The 18,251-nt window shown below is 46.9% G+C and overlaps 1 protein-coding gene across 1 annotated transcript; it reads right to left on the bottom strand.

The window, feature by feature from the left end:
* Positions 1 to 666: 666 nt before the first annotated feature.
* Positions 667 to 13,299, bottom strand: FBXW10B (F-box and WD repeat domain containing 10B). The gene is made up of 13 exons (XM_059828380.1): positions 13,260 to 13,299; positions 12,419 to 12,628; positions 12,197 to 12,324; positions 11,098 to 11,224; positions 10,454 to 10,595; positions 9,797 to 10,000; positions 8,670 to 8,791; positions 7,968 to 8,116; positions 6,866 to 7,008; positions 5,980 to 6,138; positions 4,813 to 5,010; positions 3,674 to 3,852; positions 667 to 1,544 (listed from the first exon to the last, which is right to left on the bottom strand). The coding sequence occupies exons 1-13, from the start codon at positions 13,297 to 13,299 to the stop codon at positions 667 to 669; spliced, it is 2,679 nt and encodes an 892-aa protein (XP_059684363.1).
* Between the last annotated feature and the right edge of the window lie 4,952 nt (positions 13,300 to 18,251).

Raw genomic sequence — 18,251 nt, 5'->3', positions numbered from 1 at the left:
GGGGCTGCTCCTCCCCAGGGGCAGGACTTGGCACCTTTCCTCGCTGAACTTCCCGAGGTCTCTCTCGGCCCATTTCTCCAGCCTGTCCCGGTCCCTCTGGATGGCAGCACGACTCTGGTGCATCAGCCACTCCTCCCAGTGTGGTGTCATCTGCCAACTTGCTGAGGGTGCACCCTGCCCCATCGTCCACCTCATTAATTAATGAAGGTGTTAAACAAAATCAGACCCAGTATTGACCCGTGAGCTACACTGCTACTTACTGGTCTCCAACTAGACTTCGTGCAGCTGATCACCACCCTCTAGGCTCAGATGCTCAGCCAGTTTTCAGTCCACGCTGCTTCAGCTTACAAACTCTAATAAATCCATATAAACTCTAATATGATTTTTTAATTATTATTCACACACAGTTGTGCCATATGTTGAGCTGTATTAGTGTCAAACAGTGCTGTATCTGTAGTAACAGCATGTCTAGCAAGATAAATCCAGGAGAGGACTCAGCCCATTCGCTGCCTTGAGAAATAGCTGAATATACCAATAGTATCTCTTAGAAAAACTTACAGTGGAGATGTCTTTTATGCTTAGAAACCACAGGGATCTTGACATGGCAGACTCATCTGGACACCAGAACCCTCAGATACTGGTTGGTTGTTGGACTAAGGGATTACCTCAGATAAACGTATTAAGCCCAAGTTCAGGAGCAGCTATTTTCCCCTTCTCAGTAAAAGAGTCTATAGGTAGGCCTTTAATTTTCCTTAACCAGGCCTTCTTGCATGCTCTTTGCTGATCTTCTATGAGCTTTGCCTGGTGTGCCTGATACTGAGCTACAGCAGCTGCCTCGTACACCTCCTTCTGTTTTTCTGTCAGAAGCCTGAACCCACTGTCATTCTGGGAAGGGTCTGCAGCGTATGGACAAAAGGGCTTTTTTCTCCTGGAAACCGCTTCATTTTTCATTTGTGCAATCATCACACGTGTTGATTTGATCAGTTCAGAAGAAGCTGTGAAGGGATCAATAAGCTGAACCCCATCTTCGGTGAGAGGAGTAGTTTTACCATGACCACTGGGAGCTTTCTTTCCTTGCAGCAAACCACAAATCTTGGGACGTACAACAGAGGGAGCAGGGATGGAGGAATTCACAGTGGGTCCATGCAAAGAGTTTTTCAGCTTGAGCTGCAGCATTTTGGTTTCAAAGGGTATAGAAATTCTTTTCATAGTCAGAGAATCACTGTGCAATCTCACACGTTGGAGCTGGGCTGTCTGATCCTTTTTGTGTTGCAGAAGGGTTTTGTCTATTTGTACCTTTTCAGGGCGGTGTTGCTGATGTTCCCGTGGAGGTTCCCATGCTTCCCGGACTTTTGCAGTCTGCTTAATACTGGAGTTGACTAGGGCTGACTTGCAGGCATTCTGCAGCGTGCTGACTGTTAAGAGGAACTTGTTGGGGGACATTGGACAACTTGGGCCTCTTCTCTTTCCATGCTGTAAAGTGGCTTCTGCCCTGTCAAGATGTGCAGGTTCACAGAGGGAAGGTCCATGTTCAGATTTGCCATCTGTTTCCAAAAATAAAACATCACATTTGGAGTTGAGGATAGTTTTTGTGATTGTTGTTGGCAGGGTAGCACTCTGAGTAAGACCAGGGATGGGTGCTAGATTGACAGGCATATGGACAGTCCAAGTTTATCTACAGAAGAGGCAGCGTAGGAAGCTACAAGCCAACGGCGCCCATTTCAGTTTGCTCATCCTTGGCCTCACTGGTGGCGCTGCCAACATCAGAAGTAATTCTGTCTTGGTTAACTGAGAAGTGTTCCTTGCTATAGCCTGTATGGGTCAGACTAAAGCCAGATTCTGTAACATAGACTCACAGACTGACAGGGGTTGGAAGGGACCTCTGGAGATCATCTAGTCCAACCCCCCACCACAGCAGGGTCACCTAGAGCAGGTTGCACAGGAATGCGCCCAGGTGAGTTTTGAATATCTCCGGAGAAGGAGACTCCACAGCCTCTCTGGGCAGCTTGTTCCAGTGCTCTGCCACCCTCCAAGTAAAGAAGTTCCTCCTCACATTACAACAGAACTTCCTATGACCAAGTTTGTGCCCGTTACCTCTTGTCCTGTCACTGGGCACAACTGGAAAATGACTGGCCCCATCCTCCTGGCCCCCACCCCTTCAGTATTTATAAGCATTAATAAGATCCCCCCTCAGTCTTCTCTTCTCCAGACAAAAAAGACCCAAGTCCCTCAGCCTTTCCTCATAAGAAAGATGTTCCAGTCCCCTAATCATCTTTGTACCCCTTTGCTGTACCCCCTCCAGCAGTTCCCTCTCCTTCTCGAACCAGGGAGCCCAGAACCGGACACAGTACTCCAGACGCGGCCTCACCAGGACAGTGTAGAGGGAGAGGATAACCTCCCTCGACGTGCAATGTAACAGATTCTGTTGCATTTGTGGGTGGATGGTTTGGGATCCACCTTGTTTGAAACTCTGGTTTCTAGAAGGAATGAGGTTCCCTACCGCCTCTTCCCATGCACCCCTTTCTTGTCCTACGGTTTGCGCTTTGGGAAAAGGCTTCAAGACAGGTCAGTTCCTGGAGGAACTCTTTGAAGCAGCACCTGAGAACCACTTTGAACCATTACTGCTCAGAGCTGCATTTGACTTGGAAATCGCAAGATGTGCTTCATAGCCTAACTTTGCTGCCTCAAGGGATGTAGGGAGTGACCTGTGCTGTATGACAGACACATCAAGATTGTGTGATTATGCCCTTGACGGAGAACCAGATGGGGATTACGACACAGACTGCGTAAGACGCTCAGTCCCACGGCCTTGCCATAGTGATTCATTTGTCACTTTGCTTTGCAATGTCATGCCGTTCACGTATCATTGCTTTGCAATACAATTCTGTTTTTCCAGACTGGTTAACTGAAACTTCTGCCCTCTAGAAATGTATTTCAGAGAACATTAAGTTCTCTGAAGGCAGACTACAGCAAAACAAACTAAAGAAAATTACTGCTTGTTCCTCATTCACAGAATTTAGAACTGTTTAATCTGCACATAGACATGACCCTGCATCTTAGTTACAAACACTAGGAGTTTGGGTTAGAGACTTTCAATTGGTACAGCTCTTCTGACGTAAGATGCGATCCCAACAGATTCTGAATATAAAACCTGAGAAAAACTAACTTAAGGAGACAAATGCCAAATGGCCACAGACTATGTTTGTGATCTCAGTACTATCTCATTTTCAAGTTTCAGGTTGCCACGTCTCTGTTGGCTGAGGCAATTTACATACAGGTTTTTTTAAACAATTTTCTGAGTTGCTGCTATTGATTAAATACCAACTACTTGAATAAGTTTTGTGCAGAATTCTCCTACATGTGATAAAGAAATCAGAAGTAGAATAAGGATACAATAAAAACACCTAGATACCAGAGAACTAAGCCTTTTAGCTAGAGCTGAGCACTTGTCCTGTTTGGTTGATCTAAAGCAGCTTCTGTCCTGTTTGACTGAGCTAAAGCAGCTTCTGTAGCCATCACAGGCTCTGCAAGTGATCTGTTTTACCACTGCAATCCTTTCATCCAGAATGGGTCTGGCTTCTAGAGATCCTTACCTCCTGTTTCATCCATTCATTTATCTTAGGTGCACTTGTTTGAAGAATTACTGTCCTACCTAGCTGCGAAGAGTCCTTACCAGTATCTGCCAGGATTCTTGCAGAACATGCTCTCGCTGCCTTTCCCGAGGCAAAGGCATGGGGTTGTGTGGTGCCAGGAGGCTGCCGCTCCGCCTGAATGCAAAAAGCCTTTTCCATCTTGAGAAAATGCTGCTGTTTCTGGCAAGCTGCTGATTTCATCAGTTCATTGCAGAGAGCTAGGAAACAGAAGAATAAGTCATCTCTAAACTTCGCGGGTGTTAAACTTCTTTTTCGTTTAATAAAATCTTCATAACTGATGGGATTTCAAGTCTTTGGTTACTGTTTTGCCTCTTATCACAGCTTCTAAAGGTCTAGGTATTAGAAATAATTCGAAGATATTTGATTAGCAGAAAACCTCACAGAATTCAAACATGACAGCAAATGTTGATTTTTTAAAAAATACTATGTATATACAACCCATACGTTTTTTGCACTAAAATTAAAATTTAGTGCACTCCGTTTGTTTCCCGTTTCTACAAGCTGTACATCTTTTACTAAGTAGAGCTGCATCAAGGAGGTTAGCATCTGATGGCCTTAAAAGCATGAAAGCTTTCTCAGCCCATCAGTTTATCTGCAATATACAGTTCGACTGCGGAGCTGGAAGATTTATGATACATAATGTATTAAATAACTCTGATTTTAAAAAAATAACGTCACCATGTTACAACTTAAAAGGTGTCTCTTTATGTGCAGTTGCATTTCCCGGTGATGGCAGATCCTGAATGCAGGTGTCCTATCACTTTCTAGAGTATTTTTTAATAAATAATTCAAGCACTGAATCAGCAGCATGTTTCCATGCACACCAGCTGTAAGAATACGAATAATACTACTGATTTCTCTATTACTCAGTTGGAAAATTGCAAACGTGTTGAATTTATACCAAACCTTTCTTAAAAGGTACAAAGGTTTTACAAAAGCCTAAAAATGACAGAACCATTGAAAAGCAACAGCACATCTACCAAGACTGCACAAGCAGAGGGTCCGTATATTGATTAGGATGAAGGCAGTGGGTACTTGAAGTTATTTCTAACTGATTTTAGCAAATGCCAGCGTATTGCAGAGGCTGTATGTAATACTTTGAGACGTTCCACAGCTTTTCGGTGACCGGCAGCAGATCCTCATGAGCTGGTCAGCATCTTGTGTCTCCAGAGGAAGTCGATGCACCTGGCTGAGGTCGTGGCGTCTCGTTCGCTGAAGGTGAAGTGCTGTTCTGCCTGAAGTCCCCTTGCGCTCTTTTTTCTTCCCCACCACCTCTCTGTCAGCATCTAAGGTATAGTCCCACCTGACATCCTCAAACTGGAACATCAACAGACTAGTTGGTGAATTGATCACCATCCTGGAGAAGGGAAGGAAAAGCTGTTAAAAGCACTGATATCCTTAACACAGCGGTTACTACCCAAGGGGCCCATTTGCTTCTGTGCAATACAAAACCCCAGGGCACTTAAACAAGTGATGGTTATCTCAGATCTCTTTAAGGAAGCAACAGCAATTAGTCCCATCAGTCAGACTCTGTAGGTTTTAACTCACAGAATCACTGAATCATTAAGGTTGGAAAAGACCTATAAGATCAAGTCCAACCATCGGCCCAACACCACCATGCCCACTCTGTATGAGCTCTATGGGGCTCTTTTCATTCACCTCTATGGCAAAATTAGTTTTAAAATAATTGGGATGAAAATTGCCAACAGTGGACTGAGCTAGATCAGTGCAACACCAAATGACACTGGAGATACCGTACTATTAGGCACATTTAAACCAAAATTGGAGGGGTGTACTGGGTCTGGTTGGGACGGAGTTAGTTTTCTCATAGAAGCCCACATATTGCTGTGTTTTAGAGTTGTGACCAAAACAGCATTGATAACACACCAGTGTTTTAGCTATTGCTTACAGAGAAGCTGGGAACAACCTTTAGTTTAGAGGTGCAGAAGTGAATGAACCTGGAAGGATTTTCCATTATTGGCTTTTATAAAGAGGCAGTAGGTCAGGGAACAGGCAAAGGCTTTGTCAGGCTTTGGCTTGATTCTCCAACCTCTTAAGAAATGTGGGTTCTGAATTCAGGTTTACAGTTGTGTCTATATCTTAAGTTGTAACGAAACCGGAAATTGTAGATTGCTGAATGGACTAAGAAAATCTCTTTTCAGACATTGTTAACAAAAAGAGATTATTAAAGCAGCCAATAAGGAGTAGAGCCCTTTAAAAAACTTATTTGTTAGAAGGGCAGTAAAGGAAAAATACACAATTCCTTAAATTACAATGTAATCTACCTAATTTGGTTCAGAGGCCAATGGCAGCTGTTGTCACCAACCTGTTTCCTGCAACATAGAAGGAAGATATGGGGTCCCCTCTGCTACTGGCCAGCAACACTTTCAGGCAGCTTCCAGTCAAGTAGTTAAATATACGAATCTTTCCGTCAGCACAGCCACTGATGACTCTGAGATAGAGGAACTCCAGAGACAGAACTTCCCTGAAAACACAACACCTAAGTGTTGGTACATTCACCGTGCTTTCACAAGGAGACACGATCCACTACCTCTTTTGTCTTGGAGGAGATGCAAAGGTCTGCCTCCATCAACAGGCTAAACAGAGGAGCTGATCAAGATATTTAAAAGGTCTAATAGCGAAGTCCTTCATAATCACTCCATGTCCAAACCAACCAACCCAGTGCACCCTGATGGCAACCAGTATGGTTATAGCCATCTGCTGCATTTTAAATTTCATTTTTATGTCTAGAAAAGTAAATGAAAACAATATGATGCTACAGTTTTCACAGTTCTAATATACAATTAAAGTATTAGAAAATGGCATAACATGCCGTTGGTAAGGTTCAGCATGTAACTCAGCCACCTCCAACATAGACAGTGTCTATTCTTGACCAGGTAGTGTGATACCCTGTTGCATACAGGTTGGGATCCTCAAAATATTGGACTATGCACTGTCAGTCTTCAGTCATCCCTGTTTGTGAACAAGTGGTTGTGTATTTGCATTTTAGGTTGTTACAGATCTTGACTGACAAACGCTGGTTGCAACCACATAGTGCCTGACACTGTTTTTAAGATGAAGATTGTTGAAGGCGAGGGTATTTCAAATACTAGAACTGATGATTAAGGCATTTTCTGTTTCTATAAAGAGGACATTTTCTTTACAGATTTGGGAGACTGTTGAAAACAACTTGAAACACATCTGATTCCTACTTAGGGTGGCGGAAAGCTATTAGGCATCTCTTAAGGTTTCCCAACATGCTCCATCCCAGGACATATCCATCGGTGCTTCCTGTGACTAGGTGCCACTGATCAAAGGACAAGCACTTAACTGGGCCTTGGTGCCCCTTTAATGTCTGCAAAGTAAAAGAAATAGGTGCAACACTGTCAGCAGTCTGGATGTAAATATGCCAAGTTATCTTGTGGTGTTCACAATACCAGCCTTACATACTACACTGTCGTTTTATTGGGTGTTATTATAATATACCAATACACCCTGTGGATAACTGTGCTAGTTTTATAGTCACTTATAAGAAATATTCTGGGCTTGTTGCTGATGATGAGCCACTAGCATGGACTTCACATGCATTTTCCACCTTTATTACATGTGCTGAATAAATGTTACTGCACTGAGACATCTGTGATCTATTGAATGTTCACGCAGGAGAGAAGAGAGTAGACTCCCCTGACTGTAGTGGCAGGGGCAATTACAAACTTAACGCAGCTGGAGCTGGGATATCTTGCATCTGAGATGCATCTCAATTTGCAACTCTCTTCCCCACAGGTAGGAAGAGCTTCACTCCTCTCAGAGACGTGGACTAATCCTAATTCTGGATGCCTGCTAAGGTAATTAGCGGACTCTGGCCTCAATCTGTACATTGCAGAGCAGCTGTCCAGCTGCTTCAGCTTTATAAACTGGTTCCGAGAGGAAGTTTCATATTTTAGGCTAACCCATGATACCTCCAACCCCAAAAGCTGTTAGTGAAGCCCTCCCACCCTCTTTCCCAGGTTCTGAATGTTTCTACAGGAGCAGAGATGAAGGTGTCTACGGGGAAGAAGTAATGATGGGGGTTAAGCAAGGCAAATCAAACCTTGGGTTAAAATTGACAGTTGTTTGCAAATCAGTTTTTATATTATTTGCTTACGAATAATTCTGCAGTTTCTTTTATCAGTTTAGACTGCTTTTGGTTTTGTTCTTGGGGATATATTTTTTTTTTTTTAGAAAGTCTTTGGCAAAAGCAAAAAGCTATAATAAACTAGCACAGAAGATTTTTGACCATTTAGCACTAAATTATCCACCTAAGAAGAAACTTACTTTGATCAGAGTGCCCGTATCAGCACGCCAGATTTTCACCAGCCCTCGGTCACACCCACTGACAACATGGGTGCCATCCATTTTAACGACCCAAACAGCACTGTTGTGCTTCAGAGTCTTGAGACATTTCCCACTCTCCAGATTCCACACTGTTAGGGGCAAAGGGGAGAAATATTACAAATAAATATACCCCAGTGATAAGTTTTGCTGAGTACAACATGAATTAAGAAGTACTATTGGAATTACAGTTACACCTTGTACCTGCAGCTCTGTATGGAGCCAAGTGTTGAGCCAAGTATAATTGCATGGCAACAATTTTAAATGCAAAGTCCAGAAGATAGCACATCTTTTTCATCCTTATTCTATAAGCTAATAATAAGGCAACCTCTGGCAAAACTGAATGTTGATACCATTTTCCCAAGAGTTGGTCCAGCCCTATAGCCACAAAGCCATTAAAACTGAATAAAAGCAGAAATAATGAGAATTTATTCAATGACACAATCAGAGACCTTGTGTGTGCGTGTGTCCACAGCTTAGGCTGTTCTGGAAGCAAAAATATGAGACACTAAAATTCACCCTCGGACTTACAGACTTACTTTCATACTCACACACTGCATGTGTCACACTCATCAAAGCTCCCATATACTCTGCCCATTGTTCGCTACTGTTTGCCTTTGCAAAGCTCCCGGTCTTGGCTCTCACCTTTCACCATCCCATCTCTGGCTCCTGACACAAACTGCTCTTCATGTAAATCCAAGCAGGTGATTGTCCCACAGTGACCATTAAAGATTTTCACACAAGCACCACTGTGTATATTCCAGCATCTACAAAGCACCAACCAAAAAGGGAATACAGTGGTTAACTTAATTGACGGCTTACTCATCTTATTCATTATTTCCTACTTAACGGGCTCAGCTCTTCTCCCATACACACTAGGTTAAAATCAGGAGTCATTCCACTAAAGTGTTGGAGGATTTGGAACCATCAAGTCAGGCTTAGTATTAAATTTTTACCCATATACTTTGTTCTTCCGCCTCCAAACTGCCTGAAAATGCGTGGCTAGATTTCACCTTTAGCATGGTTACCTTCAATTAACCTTAAAAGGTAGAGCTTTACAAGATAAGGTTGTTTCTTTACTGGCTGGTGCTAAGATGATTTCTGTTCACTTTATCTAGAGAACTGAAGCCCACGCTTAAACAAACAGCTCTTTCGGAGCAGGGAGAACAGAGCCTGAATCGGTGTAAACTCTTTCCCCTTTTGTTAAATGCTGCCTTTGATGAAGTTGTGCAATCGGCATGCCACAGGCAGACAACCTGCTGCTTAGCTTTTCACCCCTCACCATGATACTTTTGGGATTTAGTGATAAACGCGAGAGCTGATCATCTCCACCCCTTGTTTCAGGGTGCAGTGCCCGGAAAGGAGCAGCTGTACAGCGGGTACCAGGGTGTTGAGCCTGCTTAGCACGACAGGCCTGCTAGAAGGTGACAGAGAAACCCAGCCTCCCTGAACTTGATGCTGACCTTAGCAAGGCCAGAATCTCACTGTAAGTGCTTATCTGAACCACACCTGGTGTTTTAAGGTACTTTAGAAAAACCTGCGCATCACTGTATCTTTCTATTTTATCACTCGGTACTGGATGAAACTGGGGAACAGAAGCTGTCCTGTGTGAGTGGGGGACGTGTTCCCTTATCTACTGTCCTTTCTTCATTACTGTAGTGAAAGTGATGGAAGGAGGATTGCTAAAGATTGGAGTGGAAGGATTAAAGTTTCATTTTTCCTAGATTTGCCAAGGGGCTGGTATCCCATAGCACAATCCCAGCGCTGCTCACCTGATGCTGAGATCAAAGCTCGCGCTGAGGACAAACCCTTTCTTCTCATTGAGGAAGAGCGCTTTGATGCTCCCAGCGTGGCCAGAGAACAGAGGAGACACTTCTTTCATTCCCGACATACCAAGAAGCCTCACTTTTCGGTCTGCAGAGCCAATGGCTACCAAGTTTCCACCACTGTAATGGATTATTCTGCTTCGGTCTGATCTGGATAAGAAACAGTGACTGAGATGAGCTTTAGGCAGCTAACAAGGTACAACAGGTCTAAGACTGTGACAGGCATTTCTCTGATGCTTAATGGTCCTCATTGAGCGACCTGATGGACAATATGCTTAAGCGGGTGAATCCTTTGCAGGGCACCACAACCAAGGTCCCTAGTTCTGCATGCCCAAGTTTGTATCCAGAGGGTAAGCTTAAAGAGGGGAGAGGGCTCCTCCTGGCCCCATAGCCCTTGTGATACATTGTGGATTGCTAACCCTTATGTCTTTAAAAATAACCGACCTTGGTATCTTTATAAAAAGCTGATTTGACACTGAGGATTTCTTAACACTGATGCTGAAAGACCCTTCTCCAGCCATACATTCTCACAGAAGGATCGCAGGGAACGGGTCAGGTTTTCAGAAGCTGCTGTTTGGCCCTACAGCCGGGCGGTCTACTCACTGGTCCACGAGGACACGAATATTGTAGGAGCCACAGAAGACATTTCTCTCTTCCAACTGGATTGTGTCAGTTTTCAGATCATGATAGGCTGCCTGCAGATTGTCTCCCTCCTTCTGATGGAAAGAAAAATAGGGAAAAGTAACTCTGGGAGGGAGGACTGCAGCATTATTCTATAGTATTAAACATCCCCACTATAGCGATGAGACCAACAGAGACAGAAAACGTTGGTAACTTTGAGTGCAGGAAGTTCCTGGTTAGCGCAGAAACAAGGGTTGTTCCCACACCATGTTCCGTGGCAAAAATGGAAGACCTGACAGCTGCACCCTTTATTCTTTGGGAGAAAGGCCGTGCCCTTGTGATGCTGCCCAGCCTTGCCAGCACCCCTGGCCTCAAGGCTATGCACACGACGGGGGGATGCGTGAGCACAAGGCAGGAGTTCAGGGACGCAGGCTCCCTCCCATGCAAGAAGGTGCTGAGCAAGCACTGGTCCTTATGAACTGCTCGCGACGGTGCAAGCCAGGAGCAGAAGCAGGAGAAGAGCAAAGCAACTCCGAATTCACTGTCCTGTCTTCCAAAACAACCATGTCCTCCTTCCTCCCCAAATACTGAAATGCAGGATCCATGGAAGGCAAACAACTTCCAACATACCTTCGTTTTACTTCCCCAATTGTGGCCTTTCACTTCGATGACATCACCCTCTTCATTTAACTGCGGAATTGTCACATCCACTGTTTTAGCATAGTTTGAAACTGCTCCCTTAGGGCACAAGCCCTGGAATAAACCAGTAGAGGCAACACCGTTACTGCAGAGCCCATGCACACAAAAGATGCTGCTCATGGGCTGATGCTTCAGCATCTCCCTGGGACGCTGAAGTTAAATGCAAAGCTGAGCTGCACACACTGGCTTGTTATCATTTAAGAGACCTGGCTTGCATTTACTACTTTGTCAGTGTAAGATTTAACTTCTTGTGAAAAATAATTGCTTTTTAGTTTTTTCCAAATTCTAGTCTTAAGCTTTTAATAAGCTGCAAAATTTCAATCTTCGGTGAGCACTCAGTTGATTCAGAATCCAAACCCACTGAGATGAGGTGCTCCCAACAGATCTTTATCAATATTTAAGATTAATTTTTTAATGTGTGAAACCTTCCATTAAGCCTTCCTTAAATGCTAGCACACAGCTGAGATTGCTATACGCTCCTTTCGCAAGTCAAAGCATGCAAAAACTCCTAACTACCTCTTTGGGAATTTACCTTTACACTTAGCTTGGCGTATGGCAGGTCTGTACTAACCAGGACAAGCCTTTCGTAAAAGTTCTGCTTTACTGTGTCCCAGCCACCAGCTCTGACTTCTCACAAAGAAACCTAGCATTTCCATCTTCCTACATGGAGCAAATAAAGCTCTTTTCTGAGCTGCCTCAGGGAGCCGTTGTAGCTCTGCCCAATTTCCACTAGCTCCTGGAAGTTCACTATTGTGACTAAACTCTGCTTTCTTGATTACAAGAACATTTTGATCCATTTTTGGAGTCACAGGCTCTCTGAAGGACAGTAAAAGCTATTCTGTTGTGCTTACTTGCGACAGTATGAACATCTAACCTGGCTTAGCTCTGCAGATGGAGGAAGAAGGAACAGGGTGAAGCTGGGAGGTAGCCTCTAGTAAAAGCATCTCCATTTAATGGCTTGGGCAGTAACAGAAAAACACCCTCTTTTTAAAGTGCATAAGAACGGCAGAAGCCCAGACATCATACCTGCAAATACAGGATCTTCTCCTTTACTATCCTTTGACACACACGTTCCCTCTTGACTTCTTTGGCCAGAAAAGCCCAGCATCTACTCACAGCAGCACATGCATTGAGGGATTTTTGATCCAAAAGCCCTGAGAAATTAAAGGGACAGTTTGTCTAACCCCTATCCACACTAGAGACCGTTCATTAGGGGGAACCACCCTTGGAAAATCAGAGCAGCATTACCCAGGATGTAGATGGACAGGTGAGGTGGCAGGCAGCGAATGAAGTCCTTGGACAGGTTGACATTAGAGTGTGACTGGAGAGATGCAGGAACCATGGTGATATCTTGATCAGCTAAGGACATAATAGGGGAGTTGTCCTCTGGATCAGGACCCTCCTGGATGAGGCACTCGGTGTTTTGGGGCCAGAGGTACGTTGCTGGTGGTTGACCACCTGGAAGACAGAGGAATTTATAGTCTTATAAGTGCTTGAGCTTTGGTGGCTATTACCAGTTCTGTTGTTAGTAATGCACTGCAAGAGTTGGTTGATCTTAATCCGACTCTGCTGCTAATCCCTTTGGTGCTGTACCATTCAAAGGAAAATGCTGAAAACACTCCAGGTCTTGCAGGACGGTTCACACCAGTGGGGTTTGAGGGCAGAGAATGACAACTCTTCCCACTCACCACTGCCCTGAAGGGTAGCGAGGGCTCCTCACAGCTGGAAAAATCAGGTGGTCAGAGGGGCCATGGGAGACCCTGGGAGAGCTTGGCAGGGATACAGCGTGACAGTTCTCTCTTCACAAACACAGGATACTTCACCTCCTTCACCTCTATCTACAGCAGTCACCAGCATGGGAGGGTGACTGTCCCAGACTCCAAGGGGGAATACCAAAACAACCTCACGCCAAGGACATAGCACTTCTGTCCTGAAAAGAGTGGAAAACCATCTCTTCCTTTAGCCATTGGATTTTCTTCGGTAGAAATAGGACTTGGATTATGACATTGCAGAAGGAAAGAAAGAGGGACAAATGTCTCTGTTGCCCCTGAGATAACGGAGGGGTAAACGCAGCTAATGCCCTTCTCACATGCGTAGTTTTTGCTGGTGTCTGCATGCACCTGTAGCATCTTTGCCAAACTTCAACCCCCCCGGTGTAGGGCTTTCCTTCCCCTTAGGTGCAACACCAGCCACAGTGCTACCTTCCGAAATTCAGGTTATGCTGGTAGAAGACCTTACACCTGGCAGAACAACATCGCAGTCAGCAGAAGGGAAGACACTGTCTTTCCTCTCTTCGCTAAGAGCATGCTGTCAGCACCTCGGCAAACTTGGGAGGTGACTCAGAGCGAAGACAAGCATCTGCTGAAGGGCATCACCTCCTCTTGCATGGCACTTTGAACTTCCCAGCTAACTGTTGCCATGGTCTGCCATGCTTTTTTCCAAAATAACACAGAGCTGAGCTGTTCTAGGCACTGCCAGTTGTTAGTGTCCTGGTATGAAACACCACAGACTTCCCCCCCTCCCCGTATTAAATACTCAGGTAGTGGTACCCATCATACTAAGCTGGCCAGTTCTTGCAGGTGAGGTTTTACTTTTCAGAGCTGCAGAAGAAGTGCTAGCAGACCACAGTGGAAATCGTATCTGGGCACTGGGCTGAGGACAGTTGTCTGCCTTGAAGCTGCTTTGGGATTCAGCAGGTGATCCATCTATATCTTCCTCTGGAAGAATTAACCAGAGGTCAAACCTTACAGTAAGCATCTTAGAGCTGAATTAGGGGATTGCAGAAGTTAGAATAGTATATTAAGTATCTAATAAATAAATTATGCTATATTATTTATTCTGTCCTTTCTAGCTATGCAGAATTAGTCCCTTCAGTGCTTGCTTTAGTATGGTTTTCATTACTTTAAACAACCAATTCAATTCACAACCACCCCTCCTGAGATGTGTTGCCCGGAAGAATTCACGAGGAAGGTTTTTTTTCATTACATTGTTGTCAACTGTACTCCATGATAAGCTATATTCCTCTTCCCTTTAACAACCCCTCATTTACAGGGTTGCTGCACACCGGTACACACATGCAGGCAGGCGCTGAGGCAGAGCTGGCCCTGGGACGCTGATGCTGGATCAGGATAAAGCTGCCGGCTCCGAGTCCCATCTGGCCGTGGCTCCTGCTGCCAGGAACACCCCATTCCCCCCATGACCTGTGCTCACCCCCAGCTTTGCCCACTTGTTTCCTACAGCTGGAAGCATCAGAGAGCTAAACGACACTGGATTTGCAGTAGTAACCAGAAGGTTAATAGTGCAAGGCAAATGAAGCTACAATTAACAGTTGGGTTGGCTGGGTGGTTTCTTTCAGCAGTTACCCTTTATACCACCTGCATGGGGAATTTTGGCACATGCAATAAAATACCTGCTAGAGAGGGGAACAGCCAGAGCAGCAGCATTGGGAGCCGCTAGCCTGCTGCAGATGACAGAAAGGAACCTGGGTAACGTTACCTCCATCTTAGCATCACCCCTGGACCACGGTGCTCGTAGCCTGGAGGTGGCTCTGACACAGTCTGGGCATCTCCCCGACTGCGGGCTGGCCCAGGGCATAACCCAAGGCAGATCTCGATCCCGGGACAAGCAGAGGGTGACTACAGTGCTCCACATTCCCCGAGGGACACGAGACACGCTCACGAACAGCTGATAATCCCAGCCCTACCACTTTGCCAACAAAAGCTTGTTCCCCAGACGGGGAAGAACACGGGGGAGGGCTGCCTGCCATTTCTCTCTGCTGCTGGCCCTGCTCTGAAAACCCACGCACATGGTCACGGGTGACATCCCCCTGCCCAGCGCACACGGTCATGGGTGACGTCCCCCTGCCCAGCGCACACGGTCACGGGTGACATCCCCCTGCCCAGCGGTCACGGGTGACGTCCCCCTGCCCAGCTCACACGGTCATGGGTGACATTCCCCTGCCCAGCGCACACGGTCACGGGTGACATCCCCCTGCCCAGCGCACACGGTCACGGGCGACATCCCCCTGCCCAGCGCACACGGTCATGGGTGACGTCCCCCTGCCCAGCGCACAGATGGTTACTTTCAGTTCATGTTAAACTCCGCCACCTTGCAAGGCTCAGCGGGGAGAAACCCAGGGATTTTGGGGAGCTCGGGGGAACCCGGCACAGCCCCAACAAGGCAGGATCTGCCTTCCCTTCGCCGATAACCTCCAAAGGCGCTAAAGGGAAAACCGCCCTGGCACCATTGCCCCAAACCCCAGACCCCGCAGGCCTGACGGCCCTCGGTGGGCGTTTTTCGGGCCGCTCTTTCCTGCCGGATGAACGGTAAATGAAGCATCACCTGGAGATCCGTTCTCCGTCCCGCTGTCCCCACGCCAGGGCGCGGACAAGACCGTTCGTCCCCGGGTCCCACGCACGGCCGGTGGTGCCAGGGGCGGCCACGGGTGCCTTCCCCGGCCACGCTGCCGGGGACCCCGGAGCCCCGGTCCCGCGGCTCGATGCCGCTTACCTGCCCTCGGCGGGTGGCTGAGCCCCCCCCGCCGCCCGCCCATCCCCGTCGCGTCGCGGCTGCTAGGCGACACCCGCTACCGTAAACCTCCGACCGCCCTGCCGTATTGCTGCTAATAGCCGCCCCCTCCCTCCCGCAAGCAAAGAGCCGCCAAAGGGCACCCGGCGGGTTTTGGGGTGACTGCCGCCTCCTCCTCGGCTCTGCGCTGGCAGCGAGGATGGGAGCCCACGGGCAGGGCAGGGGCACGGGCACTGCAGAGGCCCCGGAGCACGAGTCAGTTGGAAAGTAAAGCGAAGGGGTGTAAGAAGTCCCAGGGAAGCGGGAGCGCGGTTGGCCTTTGGACACCCACAGTGTTTGGTGTTTAGACACAGAAGCCCAGAGGCAATAGATGTAAACGTGACAGTGTCCGTACAGGGGGTGTTTGGGAAGAGATGGTGCAAAGATGCTTCACAATCAGCTTGCTTTGGTCAAGCACGCTTTTTTTTTTTTTTTACTTACTTTTACTTTACTTTGAAAAAAAGACCTCATTTAGTCATCTAATGAGTGAAAAATGCATTTAGAGTAAGAGTAAAGGCTGGTTCATCTGCCAGTCAGGAGCAGGTAGGAGGAGTAACTAGGTCATAAAAAAACCCCTTTTGACAAGAAGACAGAGCATTGCAGAACAGCCCAGGTGGGAAAGCGGCACAACAGGCACGCAGCAATAAACTCATACCCCCCTCATCCCTTGCAGAGAGGGGCATAAATGCATTAGGACAGCAGGGCCACGTACCTGGGTCTTGCTCTGTACAGGGCAGGTTTGGGGCTCTCACTGTGCCCGTTTGGCTCTTTCACTTGTAGGCAGGAGTGGAAAAGACGGTGCTGGATGGGAACACGATGCTTTCCGCCCTGCAGAGATTTCAGTGCTGCTGGTGCGGTGGTTTCAAGTTTGGTGCTGCAAAACAACCATGCTGAGCAAAGCTGGCAGCCCTACGGGCTCAGGCACCCAAGCCACCGTCCCACGCGCGTCCCCACAGTCACCTTTGGCATGCGGGATTTTAATGCGACTCTTTGGAAGAGTGAGCAGAGAAAGGCAGAGCTCCAACCTCAGCCATTCTTCTCCAGCGCAGGGTTTTTCTTCTGCCACAAAGAGCTACCTACAGCTAATCCACCCCTTTTCACCAGTTCCAAACCCAGCGACAGGCTGCCTCTCTGTGCTTGCTTGTTTAATTAAATCAAAGCTTAGAGCTCCCCTCTGCGCAGAGATCACAACCCCTCCCAGAGATGTGTTCCACTCCCTATGCACAGGAATGCTCCTCTTACCTTCCTCCCTAGACTCCTAGTGGTATCTAGGAAATAATCTTTTCTTGCAAAATAGTGCATTTGGGATGGCAGCACCCACCCCTGAGAAACTGCTGTCCCAGGGGGAGAGAAGCCCTCAACATCCCCAATCTCACCTCTCTCCAGGAGGGAGCAGCCCCCTCTCTCCGGGGCAGGCTGCCTGCTGTCCCCCTCTCCATGCTTTCAGGGAAGCACAAGCACCCCAACAAAGAAATACCAAGCCTGAGACCCCCATATAACCCCCATAGCCTCCCTGCTTCCATTCCCAGGCTTCATAGTGACCCCAAGCCCCACTTCTGAGACAATACCCTCTGCAACAAGCCTAACCCCCTGGCCAGGGGGAAGAGGAGGGCTGGGAGCACATCCCACGCTGCCAGCTGCTCTCAGATAACACCAGAGTTACTTCAGCAACTGCACATAAGTACACAGAGCTGAACTGGCACCTGGGGGTATTTGCTAGAGATAAATATTGATTCATATCCATAGAAGCACAACCCAGCAGCTGAGATAGCAAGCTGCATATTTTTTTTTTAATCAGTTCTACTCTCCCACATAGTCCTCCAGAGCTACAACTTTGCTGTGCTGCAACTCAGCCCTTTTATTGGAAACCTGTGCTTCTTCCCCAGCTGAAATCATTTTGCCGCTGCTAGAGCTCAGGTGGCTCTGCCTGTCCCTGGTGCAGGCAGGATGCCTGCCTGGGGCACCCTCCCCACGGTCAGAGCCATGGGGATTAGTGTTTTGAAGCAAGCAATAAATTCCTGGGGTGCGTAAGATTCATTTGAAGATTAAAGCCGCGGAGGCAAATCAGCTAAAACAAACTGAATGTTTTCCTGGCTCAGTCTGTCCTGGGACACACAAAAACCTGGGAAAGATGAAGAAACCCCAGGAGCAGACATGGAACTGAAGTCCCATATCTGGGAGGTTTGCACTGGGAAGAACTGGATGCAATGGCAAATATACTGGTTTTCCAAGGCCTGGAGACACATTCAGCTGCCTGGCGGTGGAAGGAGGAGCCCAGGCCATTGCTGAGGGTGGGCATGTGTCTGGGTCATTTTTTCCTTGCACAAGTATTTAAATAAAAAACCCTTTTCTTTAAAGTCCCAATGTTTTGGAATAAAGGCTGGAGTGTGCCTGGGGGCTAGCAAGTAAATCCCTCTTCATGCAGAGTTGGGTAAAGCAGCACCAGCACAGAAGACCTATTGAGACCCTGAGAAGGAAGCAGTGACTTTCATGACAAAATACTTCTTACTTCCCA

Source organism: Gavia stellata, chromosome 22, assembly GCF_030936135.1.
Source record: "Gavia stellata isolate bGavSte3 chromosome 22, bGavSte3.hap2, whole genome shotgun sequence".
NCBI lineage: Eukaryota > Metazoa > Chordata > Aves > Gaviiformes > Gaviidae > Gavia > Gavia stellata.
This window is presented reverse-complemented; position numbering and strand designations above follow the sequence as displayed.